The following is a 27,991-nucleotide window of genomic DNA, read 5'->3' on the forward strand; positions in this document are numbered from 1 at the left end:
AAAAGAAAAACATTTAATCCATTTCATGCTGTATGTTCAGTCACATGTTTTCATCAGCATCACACTGGACTTGTTCAGACGGTACTTCCCATCTGGGATTGTGGTCTCACCTTTCCTCAGTTCCACTGTCTGCAACCAAACCAAACTCAGTGGTGAACTTAGCAACTACAAGTTATGTTCGTCCATAAGACTTATGGACAAACATTTACACAAAGACACTTTTACCTGTGTGCAGCTGGAGTCACCCTTTGTAGAGCACTTATTTTAATACAAGATTTGACAGTTGATTTTTGTAGAGTTTAATAGCGGTTTTGCACAACATGTGCTATAAGTTAGACAGTGGAGACCAGTGAGAAAGGGTTTGCATCCAGATATTGTCACTGGTCCACTTACACAGGGCTCAGTTTTGACCATCTGAGCAGCCCCTGGACATGACTAAGACACCTGACAAGAACAGGAACTGACATAAGCTTTCTTAGCAGATACACTCAAAGTTGCCAGGACCTTGGTTCAGGGTCAGAGGAATTTGTTTGCAGTTTACTGATCCTTACCAAGGTTACTTATATATGTGGCTTTATAGATTTGAAACACTAGCAGGATTTGTGAGAAAACCAGGATCTGTAACTGGACAAGATGATTGTTACTCAAGTAAGTTATTGTTGGAGACAGAAGGCCCAGCAAGGTCTTTGTCAACTTCTCAGTGAGAGAGAAATGTTTTGTCCTGTTCTTGCACAGGAGCATTTCTGGAGAGTCCAAGGAGGAGAGCAAAGACACCAAACCACGCTCCTTACGCTTCACCTGGAGCATGAAGACCACGTCTTCCATGGATCCCGGAGATATGATGCGTGAGATCCGCAGGGTGCTGGACGCCAACAACTGCGACTATGAACAACGTGAGCGCTTCCTGCTCTTCTGTGTCCACGGTGACGCACGGCAAGATAACCTGGTCCAATGGGAGATGGAGGTCTGCAAGCTGCCCCGCCTCTCACTTAACGGCGTACGCTTCAAGAGGATATCAGGCACATCGATCGCGTTTAAGAATATCGCATGCAAGATCGCAGATGAGTTGAAGCTGTGAGAACATGGGTCGGAGACAGAGGGCCTGGTTTCACCGGTGACAGACGCGTAGTCCGCAGTGAAGGCATTCTAGACAGGGAACTACCACTTGAGAATACAGCCACAAGTTACAGAAAATGTAACCTCTCCCTTCCTGCACACAAACCATGCCATTCTTGTACCGCTAGCAACGTGTGTTGGTGTCAAGATGACCATTCTTACTGCAAGAGTGCTCTGCAGTCAGTAGTTGCAATACACGAATCAGATCTGTTTGCTACAAACTACCAAAAAACAAACCATGCCGCTTTTTTCCACATGTACAATACAGCACAGCTTAAGACAAAAAACGCAGCTGTTAAATCGATACATGTCGATGGAGCTGTATTATATCAGTAGAGTTATATGCATAACATTTGCAGGTACTGTATAGTGTTTTGAATTATGTACAGAGACGTTACGTTTACTGTCTGATATTGTGTACTTCATGAAATACCATTTCTTTTTCGTAACATCACCGACATCAGTTTAGAATGTGCTGTCTTTTCAAATTTGATTCTTTTAAGAACATCAGTTAAAGAATCAATATTTTGTTCATTCATTCCACCATGTGTTTTAATCTCGTAAAAGATTACCCACAATCATTTGAGTGTTCTTCAGTAAGTGGAGTCAAATGGAACAAAAGGAGTTCTCTTCACACACCCTCATATGTGACTTTTCTGTCTTCATTGGAGCAGGAAAAAAGGATATTGCTTTAGCTAAGAATATTTTCACTTTAATTCCACTGTGTGTACGAAGCAGTATGATATTATGAAATCTGTGCCACTGTACTGGGTCAGAGTACTGGTAAAATCATTTGGGGAGATTTTGTTTTGTTTATTTTAGGTTTTCCATCATCTTGAAGTGACTGTACAGTTACCTGTTGTTATTTTAATTGTGCTGGGGTTTTTGTTTTGGTTTTGTATTTATTCTTTTATGGTATGCCTTGTATGTGCTATTTTTTAACACAGAGGCATTCACTATGATCAGAGATTTTTTGTTTTTAAAGAATTCTATTTGTTCAAAGAAAAAGATATTTGACTTACAGTGACTTGCACTAGTAACTTTTACATTTTCATTTTGTACTGAATTCACTACCAGGCCTATTATGTGTGTTGTGTTCTCTAACTGTAATCCTGGCATAGTTTTCAAGCATGCTCTACTCCTGGGAAAACTGGAGAGAGAGAAAGTGATGGAAGAGCTTTGTAAATGTTATTTGCTGAAGATATATGCTTGGGTTTCTTTTTTTTCCCCCATTCTAATCCAAGATCAACAGGCCTAGTCCACATCCCAGTTTTCATCACCACAGAGAAGAGAACAAAGGGTTTAGGTCAAATCAAATGGTCCAGTGTAAACAGTCTGTGTTGACATGTGTTGTCATGACAATCCTGTTCTTGTTCCACACTGGGTTTTAGCGATTTTGCCTTAGCCGTTGAGAACAATGAAAACTCTTCTGATTTATCAAGAACTCTCATTTTCTCAGAAAGGTCACCACCATCAACACAGGCATTTTTAAACATCTGATCGCTCTGGTACACAATATTAAAAATTACTTGAAAGAATAATCTTGTCTCTTTCATTTTATGGTAATTTAATTTTCAAACACTTTGGCAAATGGAGAACTAACTGTCAAGGACAACTATGTGAGCTCCAATGACAGTCACAACTTTTGATTCCTGTTTGTGATTATTACATGAAAAAACTAAGTTAACAAACCGCAATCAAGGAATACCAAGGCTCATTTGGGAAGGTTTAGTTATGCTGAAAGCTTCTTGATATGATCATCTACGTAACAAAAAGTAAAGACAGAAAAAAAAAACCATTAAAAATGATTAGAAAATGACGTGATGGTGCAAGTCATTATACTTTAATGGCTTTTATTTTCAACTTTGGCTCCCCAAAAACACAGGCATGGGCTTTGTATACACACCACACATTAGTAGAAGTCAGTGACAAAAAAAAAATTATAATAATAATTGGTCCACTTGAACAGTCATGTGACTGTGAACAAAACAAGTTCTCTCACATGCCAAGGATCCTTCATCTATCAGTTTGTCCTCAGAAAAAAAAGAATGTGTCAGTAACTGGTTCATTAGTAGTTTACAGGTCTTACAAACAAGCAACAATAAAAACACAAGGAATTATAAAGTTCCCTGTGTGACAAAGCTGTTTCTCCAAACTCTATGTGTAAATGTCATAATGTCAGTTATCCTCATATCAAATCAGTCTCACACTAGCACTGTCCCCCGTTAGCATACAAACGCTTCATACACAAATAATTTAGCCTAAAGTGGAATGACAGAAAATTGTAAACATTTTATTTGGCAGAGTTACGTCGTCAAACAGCTTAATAAATAGATTAAAAAGTTCACTTTCCCCTCAGATATAGAATTGAGTGAAAATATATTTACAAAACCGTTAAGTCTCACAGAGAAAATGACAAAAATAGTACTATAGAGTGCTAAATGACAGCTAAATCAGAATGGATGTTTTCAGGCATGGTGAAATGTGTGGTGGTAATGTCTAAGAAATGGAGTTTGTCATGCATGTACGCTGGTACCAAAGTCTTAAGCCCTGAAAGACAGACAACTGGTACCTCTGTTCTTTCACTACCTACTTTCATCACAACATTCAATTGCTCAAATCAATGACCAGATGTTCATAAATCTGAGTCTTCCCTTTAAAACTGGAGGCCAGGAGAAACTCGCGGTTGTCGATGGACACTGGACAGAAAGCTCTGGGAGCTTGGATATTCAGCTCCTGGAAGTGAACGAATTGGCCTTTCTTAGCGTCCCAGCGGTAGACCTGGGTGAAGGAGTAGTCACTGCCAAGAATAGCATACTGCCAGCTGGCCACGGCGAAAGGCTGAAAGACCATGGAGCCGCGGGAAGGCATGGTCTGGATCTCGCTGAACATGCTGCCGTCCCACTTCATCACCTTGGAGTCGCCGATAAAACGAGTGAGGCATATGTACAGGTCACTCTTCGCTTTAAAGTGCTTCACAGCATAAACGTCCTCCATCTCGGGAATGTCCGTGCGTCGCTCGAAAAGCTTGGTGCTCTTGTTCCACTGGTAGATGACCGGCCGCTGGGAGCTGCTGGACAGAATCAAGTGAGGTTTTCCAGAAATTTCCAGGTACTCCACGTCCGTGTCACGATACCACGGGTGGAGGGACTGATGGGAGTAGAAGCCATTGCCATTCCACTTGTACACCGTGGTGGAGCCGGCTTTGGAGCTATCAGCGATGATGAAGAAAGACTCCCCTTCAACGCGGAAAATCTCCACATCGTTGGGTTTCCTTATTTTTAAAATGTCTATGTCTTGGATTTTGATGAATTTGTTGGCAGAGATATCCCTCTTGTAGATGTGAGAGCCACCAAAGAGTTGAGCCACTATGATAAATAATTGATTATCAATGACCAATGGCTTGCAAATGACAGTGGAAGTGCCTGTAAAACAAAAACGTACATGAACTTTCACCAGTTCTTGACCTTTGACGACAGCAATAAACCTTTCACTGGCCTTTTTCTTACTCTACAAACGTTTTACATCAGAATAAATACAATAGTTAACTGCATGAATGTGTTACGATGTTACAATCATGATGTGTTGATCTAAAGTTAAGTCCCTTGTGTCTTCATTACAATGCTCCTCTTTTCACTCTGCTCTTCTTTACTCTGCCTATGAATGTTTAAGATATCATTAGGCGTGTCTTCCTTGACTGAGTAGAGTCATGCAGTCAGGAAACAGCTACAGTAAAACCATATCTTTCCCTTACCAGAAGATACCCAACAGGTCATCCATAGATCGGATTACTCACTCTTAATGTCATCAAAATTCCTGAAGTCCATGTTGACATGATCCCATTCCATGAAGCTGCATTTCCCGATAAAAGGCTGGGCGAAAACCACAAACTGATCACTCCCGAACGAAAAGGCCTCAACGGAAATTGACTGGAATGGTTCCGATTTACGGACAGCAAACTCTGTAACCAGAAAAATTGAAATATTTCTTTCATTTTTTGGGTCGGGCAGCAACAGGAGCTGGTGGACATCTAGAGGATAACACTGCACATAGCTGAGTATCACTTTGTAAAATAGCATTAGGACGATGACCTGTTGTTATACAGTCAAAATGCTGGGGAGAAAGGTCATTAATTTTCCGGTCCTGGTATTGTGGAGGACCGCTGCACGATATCTGGTCTACGGTTGCGTTTGTGTTAACCATCCAGTCCACCAGCCACTTCAGCTTACAATCGCAGATGAAGCGATTCCCACGGAGATCCCTGAAAAGCACAGATGGCAACGAATCAACACTCTATTTGCGGTTACTTGACCGAAACATTACAAAAAGAGTCTGCAGAAACAATCACCTCTATTTACTGTCAAGGTAATGATAGTGCACTCTATTCACAATTAAAAGTTCAGTGCATTGATTGTTAATGAGGTCTAGACTGTAAAAAAGTATATGTATATTACTATATGTCATTACTAGTCTGGAGTTGGATTCTAAATATGCCGATACTCTATACATACACTTTGGTCAAGGCATCCATTCCCTTAAACAGGTCTTTTGGTAGTGACTCGAGCTTATTGAAGGCAAGGCTCCTACAGAGAGATACAGAAAATCAATTTTCTCAGATGAATGTGAGCAAAACAACCTCTGATCTCTCATATTTAAGATCTGTGTTTTGCTTTGTGATAGAGACACAGAGATAAGTCAACAGACACTTGATTAGAGATTAGTGAAAGATTTCATACACAGTCTCCTCAAAAGCCTGCTGAAAAATCCTCTAATGTTTAACCCAAACAGGAAGCGGCAGGCAGGGAAAACAGAGTGAAAACATCTGCTAGGGACTGTATCATTTCTCTAAAGCCTGAAAATAAAAGGCTTAATGTTTGTTTCAACTGTCAGCAAGCCAGTTTTAACAGAACCAGGCCTGCTGCACCTGCAGCACTGTGAACATCAGTGACTCTGCCAAGTGGCCACATTAAACCGATTCAGACACTTTTGTTAATGTTATAAAATGACACGAGAAAAAACCAAATGCACTAATCTTAACGATAAAATGTATATTTTTTTTATAAGAGAAGCCAAATGAATCTTTGAATCGTACAAACATGTAATAACAGAGCAGGCTAAGAGACGACTACTCACAAATGAATCAGGGACTTTAGGCCTCTGAAAGCATAAGGTGATATGGATTTGATTTGGTTGTCTTCAATAAATCTGGGAGAAGGGAAGACAGCGGAGGACAGCGTAAGTCCAAAGAAACATTCAAAGAAACAGGATGATAAGCAAGCAATTTCACAATAATACATCGATGGTATGACATGGTACTGCCAAGGATATCCCAGTACTTCTATTTATTGCCTGTGTGTAATTCAGAATTCCACTGACTGATCTGCTGCATAATTCACCCGAGCTGTTTTCAACTGGCCCTCAAAGTAAATTAGAAAAATGATGATTAATGCATCAACTTACAAATACTCCAGATGTGGAAGACCAAGGAAGGCATCTTCATTTATAGATTCAAAGGAATTAGCTGTGAAAAGGCTTGGGGAAAGAACAAGAAACGAGAAAAAAAAATTCAGGAACTGTAATATTCATAATTCATCTAACCCACTGAGTACATTACTGCCAGGAACTCATCGTGTTCAGGAAAACTTAAAAGAAAAGAAAAGAAAAGAAACCAACGCAGAAAAGTCTAGTCCAGTGTTTCCCACCGTACACGAAATAAATAAATAAATAAAAAAGTGGTCACGACGCACGATTAAGCCATCATCTTAACTCAAATGACATTAGCGCCGATTTCTGTGGTCTCTGTTTCAAGTGATGCAAGAATTTTAAAATTACCTCTAGAATATATATGACTGTCAATCAGAGCGTTTCAAAATCAATCAGTATTTACACTGATGGAATGAAAGGTACAACATTTGACTTTGAAATCATGGACCCACGTTTACGCAATAGAGCACTGCACAACATAACACCAAAACATAAGACCTTCCTCCAACGCAAATCGTTGCTAAGTAAAAACATGGCGATCGTTACGGTGTAACGGGTCAGCTGGTTTTAGTGGTTGTAATGGTTTTGAGGTGCAACGTCTTACAGGAGATGCAGGGCTGGTGTGTGTATGAAGCTTTCCTTGGGTATTTCAGTGAAACCGGACTTCACAAATGATCTTAGATGGAAAAGAAAACAGAAAACGTTATCTTCTTAAACAGAGATTATGAAGTATTCATGACTACACAAGACGTCAGCTCAGCGCCACAAGGTTTCTGTTAAGAAATTAAGCCATCGATTTCAGATAAAGGCTATAAGTCTTCTGTTTGTTATCTCATAAATGCTTATTTAACGGTTGTCATTCTAAAATTTAAAACAACGCTACGTCAGAATATCTTATCTTGTTTGGGAATGTGCTTCTACCATGAAGTACTTACAACGCAATGACATCGGGCGGAAAGCTGCGAGGAATCGACCCTGTGTTTCCACACAACGCATTATCTTTGGTGCATGTGCAACCCGAGGGACATCTAGGCGGCCGAGCTCTCCTGCTACTCTCCGTTAAAATCAATAGAGAGGCAATGCAAAGGCAGATAGCGAATGCTCTGAAGATTGCTTTTGCATATCCCATCCTTTAGAACCAGTCTGTTTATGACCCGCGCGTCGAATATTCCTGAACATGAAACGGGTTTCTGGTTAAACGTACGTAGATTTATCCCGATGCAGAATAAGTCACTACTAGTGCAGTTTTCCGTTAAATTTGGTCGTGTTGTCAGAGAGGTAAGTCCAGAGACACTGCGGCGCGTCACGTTGTTCCTCTAACTGGGGGTATGTCTGATGCGGCGCTGTAGTCCTCAGATGAGAGGCAAGAACACACATGGAAAAAAACGAACCAATTAAGCCATGGGGAAATACCTATTTGCATGCTGTCAGATTGTGGTCTAGAGGCAGGTGGGTATCCCGCTTGGACATAACATTGAGCTACTGTGCCCCTTCCTCCCCCTCCAAACCACGCCTTGATTTCACCATCACCGTTTCTTGTATAGCCATGGCGATGGTGAATACATGTCATTGCTTACCGTTCTACATTGTCAGTATGTTAAGACAGAAAGGATATGTGTGTATTAAAAGCAAGAGATACAAGGGTAATCATTACAACAGTTAAACTTACATGGATCAGCCTCATGACGTTCTGCAAAGAAAAAAACAGGCACGATCCGAGTCCGACTGAATTTCACTTTTGAAGGTCTACAGTCTGCAACTTTTTAGAAGCGTGGCAGTGAACTACAAGGCCAGAGTGTAACGTGAAAGTTTACTTGAGTGTTGACTTTCCACGTAATCTGGAAATGACAGCATTCGCTTAGTCTGTAACCTACCCCCCTGCCCCCCACCTCAAATGGCCTTAATACGGTACACATGTTGTGCATTTTAGTTGTTTTCTTAGCGTAGTTATACAAAGAAATACAGCCATGAAGACAGGTCTGAGGTGGAAAAGACATATCGCATAGTGTTCCTGGAGAGTTATTAAAGGAGTAGGGAGATATGGCTCCAGAGTTGGTTGTGGATGGACGCACGAGGCCTGTACACCTGGCGGCATCAGTCATACATGCCATTACTGTGATTACAAGGACTTCTCACCTGTAAATTTTTAAGTGGTTATTTTACAGGAACGAAAATGTTAATTTAATTCAGATCTCATTAAAAGTCGATTATTCCTGGTCATGTTGAGTAGTTATTTTATGTGGCTATTTTAACAAGTCATTTTGACATTGTTCTGAAACGAGTTGTTTAATGATAAAATGCCTATAACGGTTATACTGAAACGGTTATACTTTGCGTTATTTTAAAGTTTTCTACAAATTCTACTCTTGGTATTTGATCAGTAAATATGAGCTGACGTGTTGACTTACCGTAACTGTTAACCTACCGTGTATTCTAGAGCTCAGTAGAAACTTATATCTAATTCATATGTATGTACATGTCCCTATCCGAGTCCCACCAAGCTTACAACCTGGCACTGTTCCTGGCTATAAAACCATAAAATTACAATTTTAGATGCTCATGATTAATTGGAAACTGAAAAGCTTACGGGCATTCCAATCTAGAGCGGTTAGAGTGTGCAAGTAACCACAAAGTGTGTCAGGGCTCCACAACTCCGACTTGTCTGGGACGGTGACGAGAGGAAAGCCTTTAAAATGAGGTTTGCCCGTCTCTCCTCTGATTGCTGTTTATTTGTGATCCCTGCGATAAACTTATATTTTTACTTATATTTATTCATTTAGCTGATACTCTAATCCAGAACAATTTACATACAGATTTTCTTTTCACGTTTCCGGAACAGTATTGGGACAGGAGCTAAACATAACATTCCTATCAATGTTATATCTGTAGTTCGGTGTCATGAGACATTATGGTAAGAAACTGTGTTTTGCCTCACAGTTTGATCTCAGTCATCAAGGTTACCAAGCACATCCTTACGCACGCGCACATTTTATGCCTCTTCGTTTTTAAACCTAATATGAATTCTGAATGTGAATTAAAAATGGTTAGTATGTATCGGGCAAGACTAAGAACTGTCAAAGAGCCAAATACAAATACTGGATGTATTACAAAATGATTGCTCTTATTAATAACAAAACGGTTTAGAAGTGAAGTTTTGAATGTGTTCAGAATAGGAGGGGCAGTTAGGAAAGCGCATCAGTGTCTTTTCACCACTAGAGGGAGCTGAAGAACAAATAATGGGTCTTGTGGTATTTTTCATACGCCTTCTCAAGGAAAGTCAGGTATGTCACCTCAAACATATAAAACATTTACCATAAACTTAGATGACATGTGTTTATATAATTCTTTATTTTGTGAACTGCTGGCGTGATGTTTGACTTGGTCTGTTTTTGGGGGGCATTTGCTCCGGTATTTTCAGCGATACTACCATTTGAAGTTCAGAAAATTCAGAATTTAATCACGTAGCCTACCGGTTTTACAAAATGCCAGTTTCTGCCTTAAATTAAGATCTCCTTTACATAAAATGTTTTGACTCCGTGATTCTTCATGAGGTGGTGTTCCTCTTTTCCTCAATGCTCTTTACGCTGACTGTGACTTGTCTGCGTGGCTTTTTTTAAAGACCCCCCCCCCCCCCCCCCCATGCACAATGACGAAAGCTGTCACTTCTCGTTTCCTTTCTGCATCATCTTTACTTAACACTGATAGTCTACCTGACCCAGAGGTTACTCTCCTTGTCCCTGGTCTACATTCAGGGCATACACAGAGCCAAGGTCAAGACTCACTGTCCCTGCCTGTAGGTGTGACTGACCAGAACAGCATTATGGTGAGGCAAAAGTCAGGCCTCTCTTTCAGAGGACATGCACTAGTCCTGAAAAGTAGTTAAGCATCAGTTGATCGTTCTGGTCTTTGACTGTTACTGGTGGTGTCTCAGTAATTGAGATTCCACATGTAGTAAAGTGTTTCCTGTGAGTATGCTTTCTGATCTGGGCTCAACGTTCCATTACACTCCATTTTCTTATTTGCATCATTTTCAATATCTAAGGTATTCTTTATGTGTAAATTTTTAAATCCATTCATTTATTTCCTGAGGGTTTAGCATGCTGGAGTGTATTTCTGGCAACATCAAAAATCCTATGTGTCTTCACATAAACATGAAGCAACCCTTTCTACACTGATATTTCAGCTGAGAAACATGGAGCTCAGAGAAACTTCAGATGTTACACTTGATAAGGTCAAACTCCTCTAAAGGGAAGTCACTGAAGTAAAATTTGAGTAAGCCCACATCTTTACATTCTGGAATGTTCCCTCTCTGCACAGAATGAAAATGAACAGAATTATTAACCAATCTGCACGGGACATGTGACTTTTGCGATTCATTCCAAAACCACAGAAAAAAAAGCATTACCAAAAGCTTATACATCTCCTTCTGATCGCAGTCCTCTGGAGTTTTGTCCAACTTCTCCTGGGTGTTCTAGAGAGAAACACACGGCTGTGGCGGTCATTTTTAAATGAAATTACCAAAACAGAACAGTCACTTTTAAAGCACCACCACAAATATCCAGTTCAGGGTGTGTGTGTAACAGGAACTGGAACTCACCAGAATGGATTGAACCTGTGCGGGCGTGGCCTTGGTCTGGTACATCAGCATCTCCTGGGCAATGTCCTTTCTGTATTCCATCCTGTTCAGTCTGTCATAGTTCAATGTGGACCAGCCCAGAAACTGGGTCAGAGCCATACACACACACACACACACACACACCTGATTCACAATATATTTGCATTTTAATATTTTGCAGTGCCAAAATTATGTTTAATTTTCCATAAGCATCCCCCACTCTCAAATCAAAACATCACCATACCCACGTATAGGCTACTTTTCACATATGTCTGATTAATACAGTGAGGACTTAAATATCGTAGCCATATAGAAGGCGTGGTACATAATTGGACAGGCAGAGTAATATTCGACGTATGGTAAAGAGAAAAGCCTCGTCCAGCGGCTAGTCTCTATAAGTTGTATAGTTGGCCAGTGTTTGGTGTGGCCATGGCGGTAGCGATGAAGTCATGTAGCTACTGTCCTTATGAGTTGAAGGGCAGGAGGGCAAGTCTGTGAGGATTCCCCTCTGTTTATTATCTCTGTTAGAGGATGTGCTAAAGTACTTGTCATATGACGCACTCTCGCATATGCTAAACGTTTGAAGGGATAAGCGTGTAGTCTCTAAAGCGGGGACACCCAGCTCCGGCTCACGGGCCTGGACAGATCATTGGATTATGTCGGGAAAACACAGTGAGAAAAAGCACAAATAATAACAGCGCGATGCATAATATTTAGCCTGTTAAAAACTAAATATCACACAATGTGATAGTTTGTCAATATCAAAACTATCAATATGTGATAGTTTACTGCGATTAGTTATTATAGTTAACAAAGACAGTTTAATCAAGTTAGTAGGTTTGTTAGTTTATTTGTTGGTTGATTAGTTGGTTAATTAGTTTCTTTACTTACTTACTTACTTACTTATTTATATAGCATGTGGGCTACGTGTGTGTGTGTGTGTGCGTGATCCTGCTTTAGGAAACTTTGGGGGGACGGGGTAAGACTGGTTGAACGTTTTGCTTTGTTTCGCGTTCTGAAATGTGACTACGAAGAAAAAAAGGGAAAGCAAAGAAAAGACAAAGCTTTCAGAGCAGCATAAATGAATTGCCAGGCGAGAGCGGAGAGGGAAAACAAACTGGTGGCAGAGAGCCTATAAGCTCGTTACTGATGATTAAAGGGAATTTGTGGTCACTCTAAACACCAACTAATGACACGATTTGGCTCCAAAAAAGACTTTCCCTTCTGTTTAAGTACCAAATTACACTCTCATTTTTCAAATTCTTTTTTAACATTTGTAACGCTCCAGACAAAGTGTACTCTTTGTCATACAGTGTACAACAGCATGTACACTCCGATATTTTTGGCTTGAGTCAGAAAGCTCATAAAGAACAATGCTGGCACGTGCATCTTTCGGGAACCGCACTTTTCCAAGTCGCTACGTTAGGTAGAGTGTGCATGCGAGTTACATAATCCAGCGGGTGGTACATAACTCAGCACAGCCATCTCCTCTGACGGAAAACCGCCGCACCCCTCTTCCTCCCATCCCTGTGAATTACTGATCTCATCTCCTTACCTGTCATTAATAATCCAGGGTGAGACGGTAATCCTGATCAAACTCCACAGAGCCCCCGAGGCATAGCCTATCACCCTGTGCGACCCCTCTGTACAATAATGTGGGGTTTTTTTTCACTCTGTACCGACACATGAAGATCTCCTAAAGATGTCTTCTCTCTGGTACCCCTTATTGCCTGTTTGATCATTCCTTCAGATGAGGAAGACACATGAAAAGCTTTGAAAATGTATTTTATTTGTTTTTCGATTACACATGAATGACTTGTTATGTAGTTCTAAAAAAAAAAGCAAATGTATAATGATATTTTGAAGTTTCATTTTCCCCTCAATTTAAGTCTCCCCTCTATTTAAATTCTGATGTCATAGCAAGAAGTGTGTTACTCTTCTGTTCACAGAAATGTCGAGGTCCACTCTTGGAATCCAAAACTTGCAAATGGTTTATTAAAGTGATAACAACGATAACATTAGAGAGAAAAGAAATGCCAGCGCAATGCTCGATTAAAAAGATTACCACTTGCTTTAATATTTTCAGTTATACAAATGCCTTCGGGGGGAAAAAATTGTAACCTCAAATCATCTCAAGAAACATCCCAAGCTCCTCCCTGTATTCTTATATTCTTATAGTCTTTATTATCCTACTGTCCGATCACAGATTCAGACAGTCTAGTTTATCGAGTGCACTAAAGCATTATAGTAGAAACAGAAATAGGAATAGACGCTTATCTGAATGATATTTCTTTAGCATTGCCTTGAGTTATTCAGTCTTTACAATTTAAACGACAAACAAAAGATAAACAAACAGAGGGAGCTATGTCGGAGAACTGGTACAGTATTGTTTTTTTTTTTTAATTTTGTTTCATATAAGTAATCTAGGTCTTCCACCACTTCATACATTAGATTTAGAATGTGAACTGGTTTTGTGACATATCAGCCTTGACATGACTTAAGCTTTAAATATATTATTCTCTGATAGGTCTCTTCCCTAATTAGAAGACAGTTTATTCTCAGAATTTACATTTTGCCATGATAATTCATAAATCTTCATTTTTATCATGCAAAAAAAAAAAAAAACACGTGGGAGGCACCTTTAGCCTGTAACAGTCAAACTGGTCTCAGTGTGAGTACACTCTTTGAATGAACTCAGAGTACCTGCAGTGTACCCAATACTCCCCAATCACCTAATGGTACATGATATTTATCACAGGGTTTTTTTCTGTTTTGTTTTTGTTTGTTTTTTGTGTGGTAGCCTATTTCTTTGTTGTTGTAGATGTGTGTCAGCTGTGTCCAGTGACGGACACTTGACATAACACATTTCACTTACATAAGCAGGGTATTTAAAAAGTAAATCTTTGTGGATCTTCAAAAGCTGGCTTACAATCAAATCCAATCCATTCAAATCCCCTTACACCCATACAGCATGGGTGCAACACACTTTTCAAGTCATCTGTAATGGAGAGCAGCTATTTTTGTTTCATTCTAGTTTTTTCTTTTTTTTTCTATCTGTAATATACCCTATTTTAACATTAGCACTTATTTTAAGGTCAAAAACTCTATATTATATATGTTCAAAAATAGTGATATATTTATACAAAAATATCCTCTATACTATGCACAGCATAGGCCTGTAGATTTGTGTGCATTTCATGCTTTGTATCATATTAAGATTTATATGTTTATGATGGAAAAGGGAATCGCCACTATTTAGCATAACTTGTGAGTATGCATTTCTCAGCTCCTTATGTCACTGATCATAATCTCTCTTTAAACAGAAGATCTTTATATGTCTGAGTTTCTTAGTCTTATTATTAGTCTCAGTTTTACACATGGGATACATCTGGCTATTTTCTTAAAAAAGGAAGAAGAAGAAGAAGAAGAAGAAGAAGAAGAAGAAGAAGAAGAAGAAGAAGAAGAAGAAGAAGCAAAGTCTGAGCTTGATTTTTAAAATCTGAATCAAGAAGGTCAATATTTCTTTTTTGCCATGATTCTAGATTACAGGCCTATTTGTGTCTGTGGGCGGGTACAAAACTATTTCATATTAATTGTGAATTTTAAAGCATCAGGAACATTTTTTTTGTTTTGTTTTGTTTTTTGTTTTTTTCTTCAATCACAATAATGAGGTAATGTGGCCTTATCAATGCCATGATGCTGTCACTGTCAGTTAGTATGTTTTAATGCGCTGTATACAGAACTACTGCCCAACATTATACACAGTGATGAAATACCCTCCGTTCTGAATGGGTAATTACTTTCTGATCCAGCTGACGATGTTTATCTGGCTGGAAGGTTCCAGAACTTTGGACCGAGCAGGCGTGCCGGATCACTCCTGTCCCCTGCCGTTCATCCCCACACTGGACATCTGCACGGTTTGCCAAGCTGCACCTAAAATATGGTGCAAGTTTTGGATTTGGATCCACCCTCTTCCTCTTCTAAAAAAAAAAAAAGACAGGGAAGAAAACAGTAAGAGAAAAGAGTGTCACTGAAAAAAAGACCACAGGGCGGCCTGTATCTAAAACCATCCAAATTGGCTTTCCACTGTGGGGATTAGAGTATACCATTTCACAACAGCTAAAGTTTGACAGGTGGTCAGCTGATTGTGGAACTGGAGAAATGCTTTCACCTTGGGTCCCCTCCAGTTTCTTTTGCTCTTCCTCCAGCGCCTTCATTTTAGCTTCATGGACATCTGCCAGGGCCTTCCACTCTCCTCTGTTGATTGTCATGCCGTTGAACATTGGCATGATTTCTTTATGGAACCTTCCAAATTCCTGCACAAAAGCTGCCATGGTTACCTTAAAATGCCATTTACAGACACAAGGAGATCACTTCAGATGTAAAGTGGACGGATGCTGACCTTGTACACAAAGGTGCAAACAAAATCAATGAAACCGCACTGCATCTTGGGAAGCTCATCTGCTTTGTTCCTGTCCATCATGGGCTGAGGAGGAAATGAAAGAGACGAACAGTTTTCAGTGCTACCGCGGTTACAGAATCAGAGGAGGTGTGTGTTTATTGCATAAGCTTCTGGGAAATACTCACAATAGGCTGCTGCTCCAACACAGTCCTCTCCAGGTCTCCTTGCTCCCAGAACTCAGCAGCCACCATCAGGGCAACCTGAAATGTGGCACTCATTATTAACTGGTCCCACATGGAAAGCATGTACAACAGCTTATGAAGGTTGTCTAAAGGACCTTCTGATGCATTATAGCAGCAGTGTATCAGTTAAAGACAACCTGAAATATTTATGAAGACATATTAATGCTAGATATGTTGACTGATGTTGTCAGTATGAGCTGTGATATGCAGTAGACTCTGAGGTCAGGGGTACCTTGCTCTGGACCTCCCATGGCTTTGTGATAGCTGACAGGTCACAGGCTGTCATCATCATTGCCCTGGAGGAGGTAGAACATTAATACTGAATGAGAGATATCATCTGTTCTCAGAGCTTTATGAATGAGAACTGCAACAGTTCCAGAAAATGAGGTCAGATTCAAACTGGGCTTATACATGATAATCTCCTTCCTGGTGGGGTTGTTTGAGATGAAGTTGACCCTCTCCTGTTCTTCAGTCATCTGCTCTGTGGCATCAACAATCTTCTGAAACATTGTTCTTTTCCTAAAAAAAGAGGGAAACAAGATATTCTGACTTCATTTCCATCTGACTCTGTAATATTTAACCCTCCCTTACTGCACACAAGGACACAAGAATGATGCGATTTCTCCAATAGCACACTCAGTCTGATCATGACTGTTGGAGGACTTGGAGAAAGCTGTAAACATAGCTAAGAGATGGAAAAGTTCTCACTTGAAGTACAGAGCCAGGTCGGTGGCGATGATGCAGACGTCAAAGAGGTGCTGGACAGTCTCAAACTGACGCTTCTGAAGGTTCTGGAAGATGTTCAAGGACTGTGGACATGGATCAGGCCAGATTTGGTTAGTCATAAAATCACAAAGAAACTTCATGGTAATTGTGGTGTGTATGTGTGTATGTGTGTGTGTGTGTGTGTGTGTGTGTGTGTGTGTAAACCTAAGTTTGTTTACCTCTTCCCCCATTAAAGCCTTGCTGTATTCAAGATGATGTCTCTCCATAACAGAAGTTGCATGAAGTTTGGCTAGAGGAGATGCACTCCTGCAGAAAACATGAACAAATTATCAGGAGCAAATCAACCACACAGATTTGAGCAGATGTTGCCTAGTAACCAAACAGTAATGGGCAATATCTGAAGCAAAGACATCTGGTTTGTTTTATATCTGCCCCCAGCACAATATTTACATATTGTGCAGATATTGTGTTAAGCTGTGTTAATCTTACTTGGTTTGGTACAAATTGTTTGTTCCTCTGTGATCAATGTCGTGACAAAAGCCAGCTGCCACCATGGCAAAAGCCTCCAGATCAGAGTAGTACTTCTTCAATTTGCCAGTCTGATGAAAAAAACAAAAACAACAAAAAACAAAGACTTTGAGTGTGTGTGACACATTAGCAGCGGTTAGAAACATGTGCTAAGAACAGAACTGATGAAACTCACAAGTAAAAGGGAGATCATTGTCTGTCCAACGTTAAAACCGTGCCTCCAGTTGTGGTAGGTGATGTCACGGTAACCTTTTTGGACTGTATACATCCACCTGGTCAACACCTGACAAATGACAGAGCATGCCATTTAATGGGGAAACTACACAGCATATATATGAGTCAAACTACTCCCCCCACGCTGACATTTATTTCAGCTGAGAAACATAGCATTCCGACTTTAACATTAACAAAGAACTCACCTCTGCTGGTACTTTAAATTTCTCCACAACATTGAGCTCAAAGAAACATCGGATGCCACACTTGATAAGATCAAACTCTTCCAAAGGAAAGTCACTGAAGTGAAATTCCAGCAAGTCCACATCTTTACATTCTGGAATGTTCCCTCTCTGCACAGAATGAAAATGAACAGAATTATTAACCAATCTGCACGGGACTCTGCGATTCATTCCAAAACCACAGAAAAAAAAGCATTACCAAAAGCTTATACATCTCCTTCTGATCGCAGTCCTCTGGAGTTTTGTCCAACTTCTCCTGGGTGTTCTAGAGAGAAACACACGGCTGTGGCGGTCATTTTTAAACGAAATTACCAAAACAGAACAGTCACTTTTAAAGCACCACCACAAATATCCAGTTCAAGGTGTGTGTGTAACAGGAACTGGAACTCACCAGAATGGATTGAACCTGTGCGGGCGTGGCCTTGGTCTGGTACATCAGCATCTCCTGGGCAATGTCCTTTCTGTATTCCATCCTGTTCAGTCTGTCATAGGTATCACAGTTCAGTGTGGACCAGCCCAGAAACTGGGTCAGAGCCTGACAGGATCAAGGAAGGGTCAATCAGTCATAATAACCAGTCATCACTCAGTTCTTAGAAGTGCTTAGAAAAGAAAGATAAAATTCAAAAGAAAAAAGTTTCTGGTGTACTTCAGTGATCTGTTCATCATTTTCTTCAAATGGTTTGCCATCCTTTCTGTTGAAAAACGTTGCCACGCCAACAATTTCCTCCTTTTTGTTTACAATCGGTAGCGATAAGACGTTCTTAATTTTCCATCCTGTTTCATCAACTTCATCTTTCTGAAGCACGATAGCAGAACAAAAGAGAACAACAACATTCCAGTCAATCTGACACTCCTGTTCAATCATGAGCAGGAAATGTGATTACGCAGTATTGAGATGATCCCACAGGTCTGTGGTCAGTGTTTTACCTGGAAGTTGAAGTATTCATCAGCAGGCGCATTCATCATGTTACAAATCTGTGGAGATACATTAAACAAATGGGTTATGTTCACTCTAATATGAAAGTGCCATCAGGAGTATTACAGAGTGTAGTACCTCAGCAGAAACAAATGAAAGAACTTACAAAGCCATTCTCAGCCACGTATGTGGGCAGGCCGCTTACCAGGGCCCAGTGATCTGCAGGTGGTGTACTGAAAAAGAGTGTGGAGAAACTTAGGGACCCTTTTCATCACACATTCATGTCTAACAGAGATAAGTGAAGAAACTTGTCAGTGGTTATGTAACTGGTTTTGCTAAGGCAGAGTTTGGGATGAATCTCTCCCTTTAGGAGCAGCTCATAGAGCCCAAATGGGCTGACTCTGTAATTAGTATATGTAGCTGCACAGATGAGGGGAGAAATTGTGAGTTCAAAGGTCTTTACCAGATGGCAAAAAATATGGTCATTACATCATGCTAAAACACAGAAAAACAAGTTTCAATCCACTGGTCTCATCCTCAGTTAAACCCCAAAACCTGAGCAATCTGAGAGAGACAGAGCAGCACTCACGGGATGACCTTAATTTCCTCTTTATCTTCCAGAAGATAATCGATGAGTTTGTAAAAGTTCACTTCCTGCACAAAAAAGAAAGACAAAAAGAAGACTGCCATTGTCAATGAAGAATGAACATAGAGGAATGAAATGGAAGTTCTGCCACTGTCAATGATGAATGAACATAGACGAATGAAATCTAAGTTCTGGAACCACATTGTGCTTTAAGAATGATGGTTTGTGTAGAGTTCCCTCTGTGATAACATACTCTTCCATCTGGTGTCTTTGGGCCCTTGTATGGCTCCTGCTCCCCTAGTTTAATAGGCCATTCATCAAAGAATTCCTGCAGAGAAAAAAAATACGATTAAAACAAAAAGGCCACCAAAAATAACAAACAAAAAACTTCAGACAACCCACTTAAAGTTTAAGCAATACAATTATACATAAAAATTACATACCTTCTCCTTCGTCATGTCCAGGAGAGCCACCGAGTATCTTTCACAGTTAAGATAGGTCCTAACTGTATACAGGGCTTTATGAAACTGTCTCTCAATGTCCGTCAGCTCTTCAAACACTTTACTGGCCGACCACAGCAGCACCTTTCAGTGAGAGAGAAACAGAAATGATCTCTAACATTACCGCTTGTCATTTCAGATCCCATCAGAGTTAAGAATGACGAATGTGTATGACACAGAGAGACGGAGCAGATGATAAAGTGTGTGTGTGTGCGTACCTGACTCCTCCTGGACTCCACATTATGCATGTAAGCAGTGTGTGCATGCATCACTATCATGCTGGCAAAGTTGACATATTTCATAAAAAGCTGAAATTAGAAATCAGAAACCCAGTGTCAGCATATGATCACTGATAATAAATTCCAGGGTAATGTTTTATGTTGCAGCCTGTGAACAGAGCAGTGTGACTGGACTATTACTGCAGCAAAATTATTTTAAAATACTGCCCTTTAATCAAAGCACCCTATATCACATTGAGAACAGACTGATATTATCTCCACTCTTTTCCAAGCCTGAGTAAAATAATAATCCCTTATTTTCTCTCAAGAGAAAATCATGTCAGATGAAAAGCTTTGCCCAAAAAATATTTTAAAAACTGTAAACAATATGTAAAAGTGAAAACTGGCTATATGTGATTCATTTTCTGAACCAGATTCAGAGTAGGTACATGAAAACAGCGGAAGTGTCAAACTGAGCTGAGAATGAGATCATATCGGATGAAACCGTTTTTAAGTAAAGCCAGAACTTAAGTCTCTGCTAATCCTAGCATGCAGGAGCTCTCTGCAGCGCTCCGCACATAAGTTTACAATTAACACTGATGGACCCCTTTTGTCTTGATGTTCATTTGTTTGTATGGGGTTTTTCGGCTTTGTTTTGGGGATTTGTTGTAGAATGATCAAAGAAAGTGTTTTGGTACCCACAAACCAATGAAGACTAAACAGTTTGCAAGCAATTCAAAGTATAATGATGTGTACTGAGCACTACTGTACACAGGTTTGGAAATAACAAAATAAACACTGTTTCCAAGGTCCGTCGCAGAGAATGCTGTTCATCCACACGTCCTATAATTCCTTCTCTCAGGTGTGCTGCTATATTCTCTCTAAGGTGCATGTGAACGTGTGTCTCTGATAGAATAGGACAAGCTGAACTTAAAGCTTCACCTCCTCATCAGCTTTGGAGAATTCACTTTCTCCCTGTTTATTCAGAGCCATGACCACGCCGATGGTGTCCTTGCCGCTGACAATGGGGATGCTGAGCAGGCTCTTTGTGGTATAGCCTGTTGTTTTATCCACAAAATCGCTGAAGCGAGGGTTCTGACACAGAAATACATGAAAAGAGTAAATGACTATTTTGAGACTGATGAAGAAGTCTGTTTTTCAGGCGAGTGCTTAGTTTTACTGGAAAGAAAGATAAGCTGAAAAGGAGACACAACAGTCCCCTCAAACCAGTACTTAGTAAAATGTTCACTGAACAATGAACAAATGAGCTGTCTTGTAATGCTTATCAGAAAAGCTGAGTATTGTCGTGACATAGGCATTATAGGCTATGTAATGAATCCTACAGGAATTAGTATCTGATACTAAATCAGATTTAGGTCTTTTTGATGTTTCTAGATTAGTTAAAGCTCCAAGTATCTGTCATTAAAAATGAATAAATTGTGCCAATTTCTGAGAATATTCCAATAATTGGATTTTTTCTTTTCATTCAAAATTCCACAAAGCCCTATAGGGCAATTTATCCATCATACACCTAGTATTCAAATAAAGCAATTTTTGTAGCCAAGAATTGAAACAATGTTTTTCAATCAAGACACCCAAATTTCATACATCCACTCTTACAGATGCTGGGTAGGGTTAACATAGACACCAAATAGAACGATTAGTGCAGAGCCATAGGGATATGGAGCAAAAGAGTACATTTCTTTTGTATTTTTTCATCTGAAGCATCTGTGTATTTTAATCATCCCCTAGTATCAAAACTTTAAGCCTTTTCTGACATATTAAATTTAGGCTATTTTCTCCTGGCTTGCTCACCTGTTTCACATCTGCAACATTCTGGAGCTTCTTAGATTGTGCTGTGATTCCAACGATGCCCATATCATAAGGAAAGACTATCTCGGCGTCTGGGTTCACCAGGTTCTTCTCAAACTGCGAAGTTGGGGTCACGTCAAAGAGAAGGGTAGCCAGCTCCGGAGTGCCGTTCCTGGCACGGCAGCTGAAGTAGCTGCATCTGTCTGCCTTGATCAAGATGGCAATTCTCTGGAGCACCTTGTGCAGAGCCTTCTCCATGGGATCAGAACCCTGCATTTCCTTGACCAATTCAAAAATGAGCGCGGCCTCCTGGATCTGAGTGGCATCCTTAAATGAAGCCGTGTCTTTGATCTCGAATTTCTCCGAAAACGCAGCGCTGATCACCTCCGCCTTCAGCTTCTTCTCGAAATATTCCTTGGCCACCTGGGGGTTGTTGTCCAGAAACTTCTCTACACTGTCCTTGTCTGCCATGATTCCCTTGTTTCTTCCTTTTCCTACGCTCACTGCTGCAACACTCGTCAGAAAACACAATGAAAGAACAGTGGTGGTTACTCAGTGAATCCCCACACCTCTGCAGGGCATCCCTCTATTCTGCTCCTCTGCCGCAGAGATAAGGATTCCCGATTCCGAGGCTCTAACAGAAGGGAGTGAGTGGCTTACTGGGTAAGGGGATCTGAGAAGTGGTCGACTAAAGTATGTGACGTCAGACCAATAAACCTCTGAGCTTTCTTAACCTGCTAATCCAGCCACTTGTCATTTCAGTTTTGGAAATCCAATCAAAGGTAATGACTGCTATGGATTCTGAGCTATGGATTATCTTTTAGCAAAGAGCATAGAGAAATGTGTCAGCATTCCTCTGCACAGCCTGTGCTTCAATTTCACTACATATAAACAATGTTTTTAATGCCCAACTGATAACTTAGTGAATTACCCGGTCATCTTTCAAATGGGTTACTTTTTAGAAGTCCACAAAATATTGTTTTTTTCCATGTCTGTTGGTTCCATGTATTAATTCTTGGAGCAGACGGTAATACCAGAGGGGTCAAGAGGGCGTGAGACCCACATTGTTTCTTTAAATGAGAAAGCGGCTCTGAGGGGGCATTTTGAACGGTTAGCTGCATTTACCTTTATTAGGCTGCCGTCCCATGGGCCACTGCTCTTGGTCAATGCATTATAAACCACACCACAATAAAATATATGAGGGCTATGTGGCCCCTCATAAATTAATCGTGACAGCATTTCAACATCATTACTCTGTTTAGTTAATCGTCATAAGAACATATGATGAACTCAGTGGCAGATCAAAGGTGTCACTTTCTAACCCTCTGTATCACTGGATGGTTAGTATACCCCTATAATTCATTACTTTGTTTTCTATAGCCTTAATAAGGAAGGGTATGACTCCATTATTGTACAGGAACACTTACTGACAGATACACACCACAGCACGGAAGATGGCATGAAACTGGTTTAATTTTGGCACCAGCAGGGGACTTGGCAATCCTCACACACACTGTTTATGTTAGAGAGGACAGGCAGTGTAGCTTGTCCAGTGACATAAACTGTCCTCATTCTTTATCTGACTGAGCCAGAGGGACACTAACCCTGGTCTGTCAGGAGCAACAAATAATTCGATTCGGTTTTACAGACTGCCAGCAATAGCAGAGAGAAAATGGATTGATAAAGGTTGGCTTTGATGGATTAACAGTTACAGAAGGCATACCACCCAACGTCAGCAGAGAAATGAGACTTTACAGAGTGATAAAGAAGATCAGACAGGACAAATACACGGGATACACACTCATTACACACGGCATAAGCTGCCTGCTTTCCTGCTGGGTTTTATAAGAAGCCCAACATTCATAACGTCACATCCACCTGCATCTGCCTGCACTCTAAAGTCTGTGGTCTTGAATTTGGCTGTGAACAGAGAATCTACATCAACAATTTTAGTCTCTGCACACTCATTTGTGCCTCTAGAGACAGTATATTAGGATATGTAAATTAGCCATTAAGGTACGGATACAAAAAATGGTCTTTTCACATTAGTAAAAATATCCCTAATTCCTAGTCTAAATCTCCTTTCTGACATACGATAGAGATCTCTGGCGAGGGCGATCCTGTTCTCTGCTCGTTGCAGTCGGGCGGCCTTTTCAAGGGAGACACTTCAGTGGCACAGCACATCCTGTGCCAACTGCGTCTGAACTGGCACAGGCAGTAGAGCACAGGGTTCAGGACTGAGTTGGCCAGAGTGAAGGTAAAGACCCAGAAGAACAGACAGGGTGAAACAGAAATGTTGATGTGAAAGTTTTGAGAGAGGAGGAGGATGTCGATGATGAACATGGGGCCCCAGGTGAGGAAGAAGGAGACCATGAGGATGAGGAGGGTACGGAAGAGAAGATAGTCGTGTCTGGAGATTGGTTGTGTAGCTCTGTTTGAGGTGTTACTCCTGCGCTGTATTCTCCTCAAAGAGCTCTTCCTGATCTGCTCTTAGAAAGAGGAAGAAGAATCTATCATCCATTCTGAAATGTACAATTCATTTCATATTTTAGATGGATATCTTGATTCTGTTTCCAACAGCAACTGAATCAGCTGCAGTGCAGTGACTTTGCTTTAATTTGTTAACTTTAATTTAATTTGTTAATTTTGCTTTAACAGAGCTTGATATCATAAAGGGTGTCAAAACTTTTATCCAATGAATATATTTAGGTTTCCATTTTAATGATTTAATTTTTCATGACAAAAATGTTTTAAAACAGAATAATAAAATATTGAATTATAAAAATGATTTATTTTACTGCATTTTGAAATGTATGTTTTCAGACAGTATGATGCAAAAATATGAAAAAATTTAAACTTTAAACTTTGTATGTATGTCTCTGTATCACCAATTTCTAAATACTTTTTACAACCAAGATAATGCTCAACATACTTATAACTTCCTCCATTTGGTTTTTCAAGCGTGTGTGTGTGTGTGTTTGTGTGTGTGCGCATGTGTGTATGTATATTTATATATATAGAATAATCACATATGGTTAGTTCTTGACACATACGTTTTATATATTTTTATGATACACATTTGATGGAGACATATATTTTCAGTCTTTCCTTTTCCAGCTGTGTTGCTGCTGATGTTTATGAAAGTCGCTTATTGATAAGGTGACCATTTTGCTATTTGCTGATGATACTATAAAAAGCTTTGGTATACAGTTGCTTCCTAAAACACACAAAGATAAGAGCACAAGCCATCTCCTGCAATTAATATGGATCCCACAGATGTTTCGTCTCGGCTTTATTCGTTTACGTGTAGCAGAACTCTCAGATAAAGATTATGCACAGATATAGCTCTGACGAAATCATCTCCTACCTGTAGGATTCTGCTGTAGCTTACCACAATCACGGTTCCTGGAATCACGAAGCCAAAACAAGTGAAGGTAATGTTCCACAAAAACTCAATCGCAATATTTGGAAATATTAGAGTACAAATTTCGATGACCTCCTGTTAACACAAACAAAAACACTAATGCTACTGGGGGATAACAAAGAACACTGAAACCATTGTTGACCAGAAGACAATGAAGAGTAATGAGCTATGCAAAAGCCTAAACAACTGCCTGTATAATCATTTTAACATTATCAATCCTGACATTGGAAACACTCATGGTATACTGCCAACATTTGAACTATCATACATAACTACTGAAACAGAGAATCACTTTAGTTTTCCAAGAGCAGTAGTAATTTATGCGGGTAATGAGTCCAAATGAGTCATTTATTGGAGTTCTTGTTACCTGTTGAGGAGACATAATGCCCGTCACTTTGAAAAACAAACACATAGGCATCATGGCTATGGCCGAGACAATCCAGATGAGGGCTACAGTGCCAGAGGCCACTCTGCTGTTAAAGGGCTGCATGGTTCTCAGTTTGAGGATGGCCAGCACTCTGTCCAGGCTAATGGCAGCCAGAGTAACGATGACCACACACCCGCTCATACACAGCACGTAGAACATCATCCTACAGGTGGCGGAGCCAAGCCACCAGCCCGTGGTCCACCGAGCGGCAATGACAAACGGAATCATGCTGGTGAACAGGAGATCGGCCACAAAGAGGTTGAGAGTGAAAAAGATGTGGTTGACCATCCGTTTTCTCCGGAAGACCCGAACCATGGCGTACACGTTCCCAACCACTGAGGCCAGGAAGATGGAGAGGAGGATGAGGGTCTCCACCATGATGATGAGCCAGTGTCTGTCCTGGAGCTCAGTGAAATAAGAGAAGTGACAGGTGTTCAGGAATTGGAAGGGCGAACTGTGAGAATTCATGCCCATCTAGACTGATTTTACCTTTTTGTGTGAGCCAGATTGGGGCTTGAGGTTTGTGTGGCGTTCAGCGGATCATCGATTGACTCCGTCTGATATGAAACCTGGCCCCTCCTCCATGACACAGAATGATTAGGTCATCAATCCACGTCCTGATCGTTTGTTTGCTACAGCTGTTGCTGCGTCAATAATGACACAGTACTCCTCTCTCCCCATTAGACGCTCTGATGTGTTTGCATTACTGACAGAGACTGATTGGACATGTGCTTCTGTCCTATATGTTGTGTGCTAATCCTAACTGAATACAATTCAGTAAATCTATGCTGCTGAGTAAAAATATTCACACTTTTAGAAAATTTTCAAAGTATGCGTTGAAGTATGGGTTTGTTTTGCAACCATCAGGCATCGAAAATCCCTCTGCGGCATGCATGCACTGCTCACAAATGTATCTCTGCTAAAGGTGAGTGGTGTCTCTTTGACAGTGGCATTTTTCATATCAGTGTGCCATTCAGGCATGTTTGTGCGGTAATCTTGAATCTTGAATATTTTCAGGTCTTAAGACATATCTTTATCTTTGTGTCCGATTGGTTTCATACTTTAGACAGAGATCTTGATTCTGTATCCAACAGCACTTCAGCTGAAGTGCAGTAACTGGACAGAGATGGAGTTTAACTGCCGTGCTAATGAAATTTCCTTAAACAGAGCTTGATATGATAAAGGGTGTCAAAAGTTTTCTTCAATCAGTACATTTAGGTTCTCATTTTAATGACTTAATTTCTATCAAAGTTTTTCCATGATGAAAGTCAGGAACATTTTCTTAAATCACAGAAATAAAGTATTAAATTATTTAAATATATTTTATACATTTTGAAACTTTTTTCAGGCAGCGTGATATGATAATATGCAATGCGTTTAAACTTTCAAAAACAGCACTGTACATATCCTCTGTGAATTATATGTATATCCTTCATTTTCTGTAATCATGTTCAGCACATGCGAAAAGAAAAAAATGTATCATAATTTAAAAAATATCAGATAATGTCAGAAAACATGTAACATAAATTTTGTGAGACATCTCCTGGAACTGTGCCTTGTAATTTATGGGGTCATAGTATGTTCCACTTTTAAAAATGAACAATGCTCTATGTTATACATTCCAATTCTCAATACTTTTTATATCCAAGACAAAAAACAGTCGTTTCTCAATTTATCTTCATTTGGTTCACCTTTAAACAAACATCACCATATATGTGTGATGTCCTCTTCATGTATTGCATGTGGATTGCTCTTTGGCTCTTCCTTTATTTAGAATTAATCACCGTGACAATGGACTTCTTAGTGTTGCAACAGTTGTTAGACTTGGACAATGCTCCATGGGGGAAAGAGCAGCTGTTCCTTTGTATGTCTGGACTCAGGACAAATACCATTTTAATTTCTAAATTTAGAGTATGATTGAAGACTTACTAAACGTTAGACAAACAACACAGATTGAACAAAAAGCTATGTAATCTATAGCAACTTTTTCTGTTAAACTGTAAATTTGTCTGGAGTACACACCATAGGCTGATATGTTTTTCTTCCATTCCTAATACATTTCAGGCGGCTATTACAGCAAAATATCTAATCATAACTTATGTTTAAAGTTAGCATTTTCAGGTCAATTCTCTCTCATTCAGCTTAGACTTGTTTTCATTAATATTAGTTTGGCATGTGCCAAACATAATCCTTTCGTGTTCATGCTCCTAGCTTGGTGTTAAAATGCAAAAGGCCTGTCTTAAAACACAGCCATGGAGTTTACAAAAGCCGTCGAGCGCATCTAAAAATCGTCTGAACGAAGACTCAGAGGGTCTTTAACAGGTATTCTCAGGTCAGTTCTCGTCCACCCCTTATATGACTTTCCATGAAAGCATGTCAAGTTTTCAGAGGTTTCTGCGAGGTTATATGGCATATGACTAAACCATATTATAGGATTTTTTCTAATGCAGTTACCAGTGTGGATAAACCCGGATGTCACGTTCCCTGACAGAGCCATGTCTGACCGAGGAGCTTTTTCCCTCCTCGCTACCAGCAGCCAG

General features: G+C 40.1%; 4 protein-coding genes across 11 annotated transcripts in view; 1 reads left to right on the plus strand and 3 right to left on the minus strand.

Annotated features, from left to right (window-relative positions):
• LOC115809073 (serine/threonine-protein kinase MARK1-like) overlaps positions 1-1,078 on the plus strand; it is a 34,278-nt gene extending 33,200 nt beyond the window's left edge. For all 8 annotated transcript variants that reach the window (XM_030770557.1, XM_030770556.1, XM_030770559.1 and 5 more), the window contains one exon: positions 736-1,078. In XM_030770557.1, coding sequence (XP_030626417.1) covers positions 736-1,078 — 343 coding nt within the window. The remainder of the gene's footprint in view (positions 1-735) is intronic.
• Positions 1,079-3,723: 2,645 nt separating this feature from the next.
• Positions 3,724-7,729, minus strand: lgi1a (leucine-rich, glioma inactivated 1a). The gene is made up of 8 exons (XM_030771631.1): positions 7,536-7,729; positions 7,205-7,276; positions 6,577-6,648; positions 6,250-6,321; positions 5,628-5,699; positions 5,208-5,377; positions 4,913-5,077; positions 3,724-4,541 (listed from the first exon to the last, which is right to left on the minus strand). Exons 1-8 carry the CDS (start codon positions 7,727-7,729, stop codon positions 3,724-3,726), a joined length of 1,635 nt encoding a protein of 544 aa, XP_030627491.1.
• Positions 7,730-15,148: 7,419 nt separating this feature from the next.
• Positions 15,149-22,071, minus strand: LOC115810001 (cone cGMP-specific 3',5'-cyclic phosphodiesterase subunit alpha'-like). Its single transcript, XM_030771894.1, has 22 exons — positions 21,604-22,071; positions 20,731-20,883; positions 19,789-19,878; positions 19,514-19,654; positions 19,324-19,398; positions 19,074-19,138; positions 18,651-18,717; positions 18,496-18,543; positions 18,215-18,364; positions 17,960-18,103; positions 17,768-17,833; positions 17,533-17,679; positions 17,289-17,396; positions 17,075-17,184; positions 16,804-16,891; positions 16,568-16,668; positions 16,271-16,378; positions 16,092-16,155; positions 15,803-15,877; positions 15,618-15,701; positions 15,381-15,531; positions 15,149-15,192 (listed from the first exon to the last, which is right to left on the minus strand). The coding sequence occupies exons 1-22, from the start codon at positions 22,069-22,071 to the stop codon at positions 15,149-15,151; spliced, it is 2,547 nt and encodes an 848-aa protein (XP_030627754.1).
• A 1,596-nt stretch (positions 22,072-23,667) lies between these two features.
• LOC115810314 (free fatty acid receptor 4-like) lies at positions 23,668-25,925 on the minus strand. The gene is made up of 3 exons (XM_030772240.1): positions 25,392-25,925; positions 24,968-25,099; positions 23,668-24,084 (listed from the first exon to the last, which is right to left on the minus strand). Exons 1-3 carry the CDS (start codon positions 25,923-25,925, stop codon positions 23,668-23,670), a joined length of 1,083 nt encoding a protein of 360 aa, XP_030628100.1.
• Between the last annotated feature and the right edge of the window lie 2,066 nt (positions 25,926-27,991).

The sequence above is a fragment of the Chanos chanos genome, chromosome 4 (genome assembly GCF_902362185.1).
Source record: "Chanos chanos chromosome 4, fChaCha1.1, whole genome shotgun sequence".
Taxonomy (NCBI): domain Eukaryota; kingdom Metazoa; phylum Chordata; class Actinopteri; order Gonorynchiformes; family Chanidae; genus Chanos; species Chanos chanos.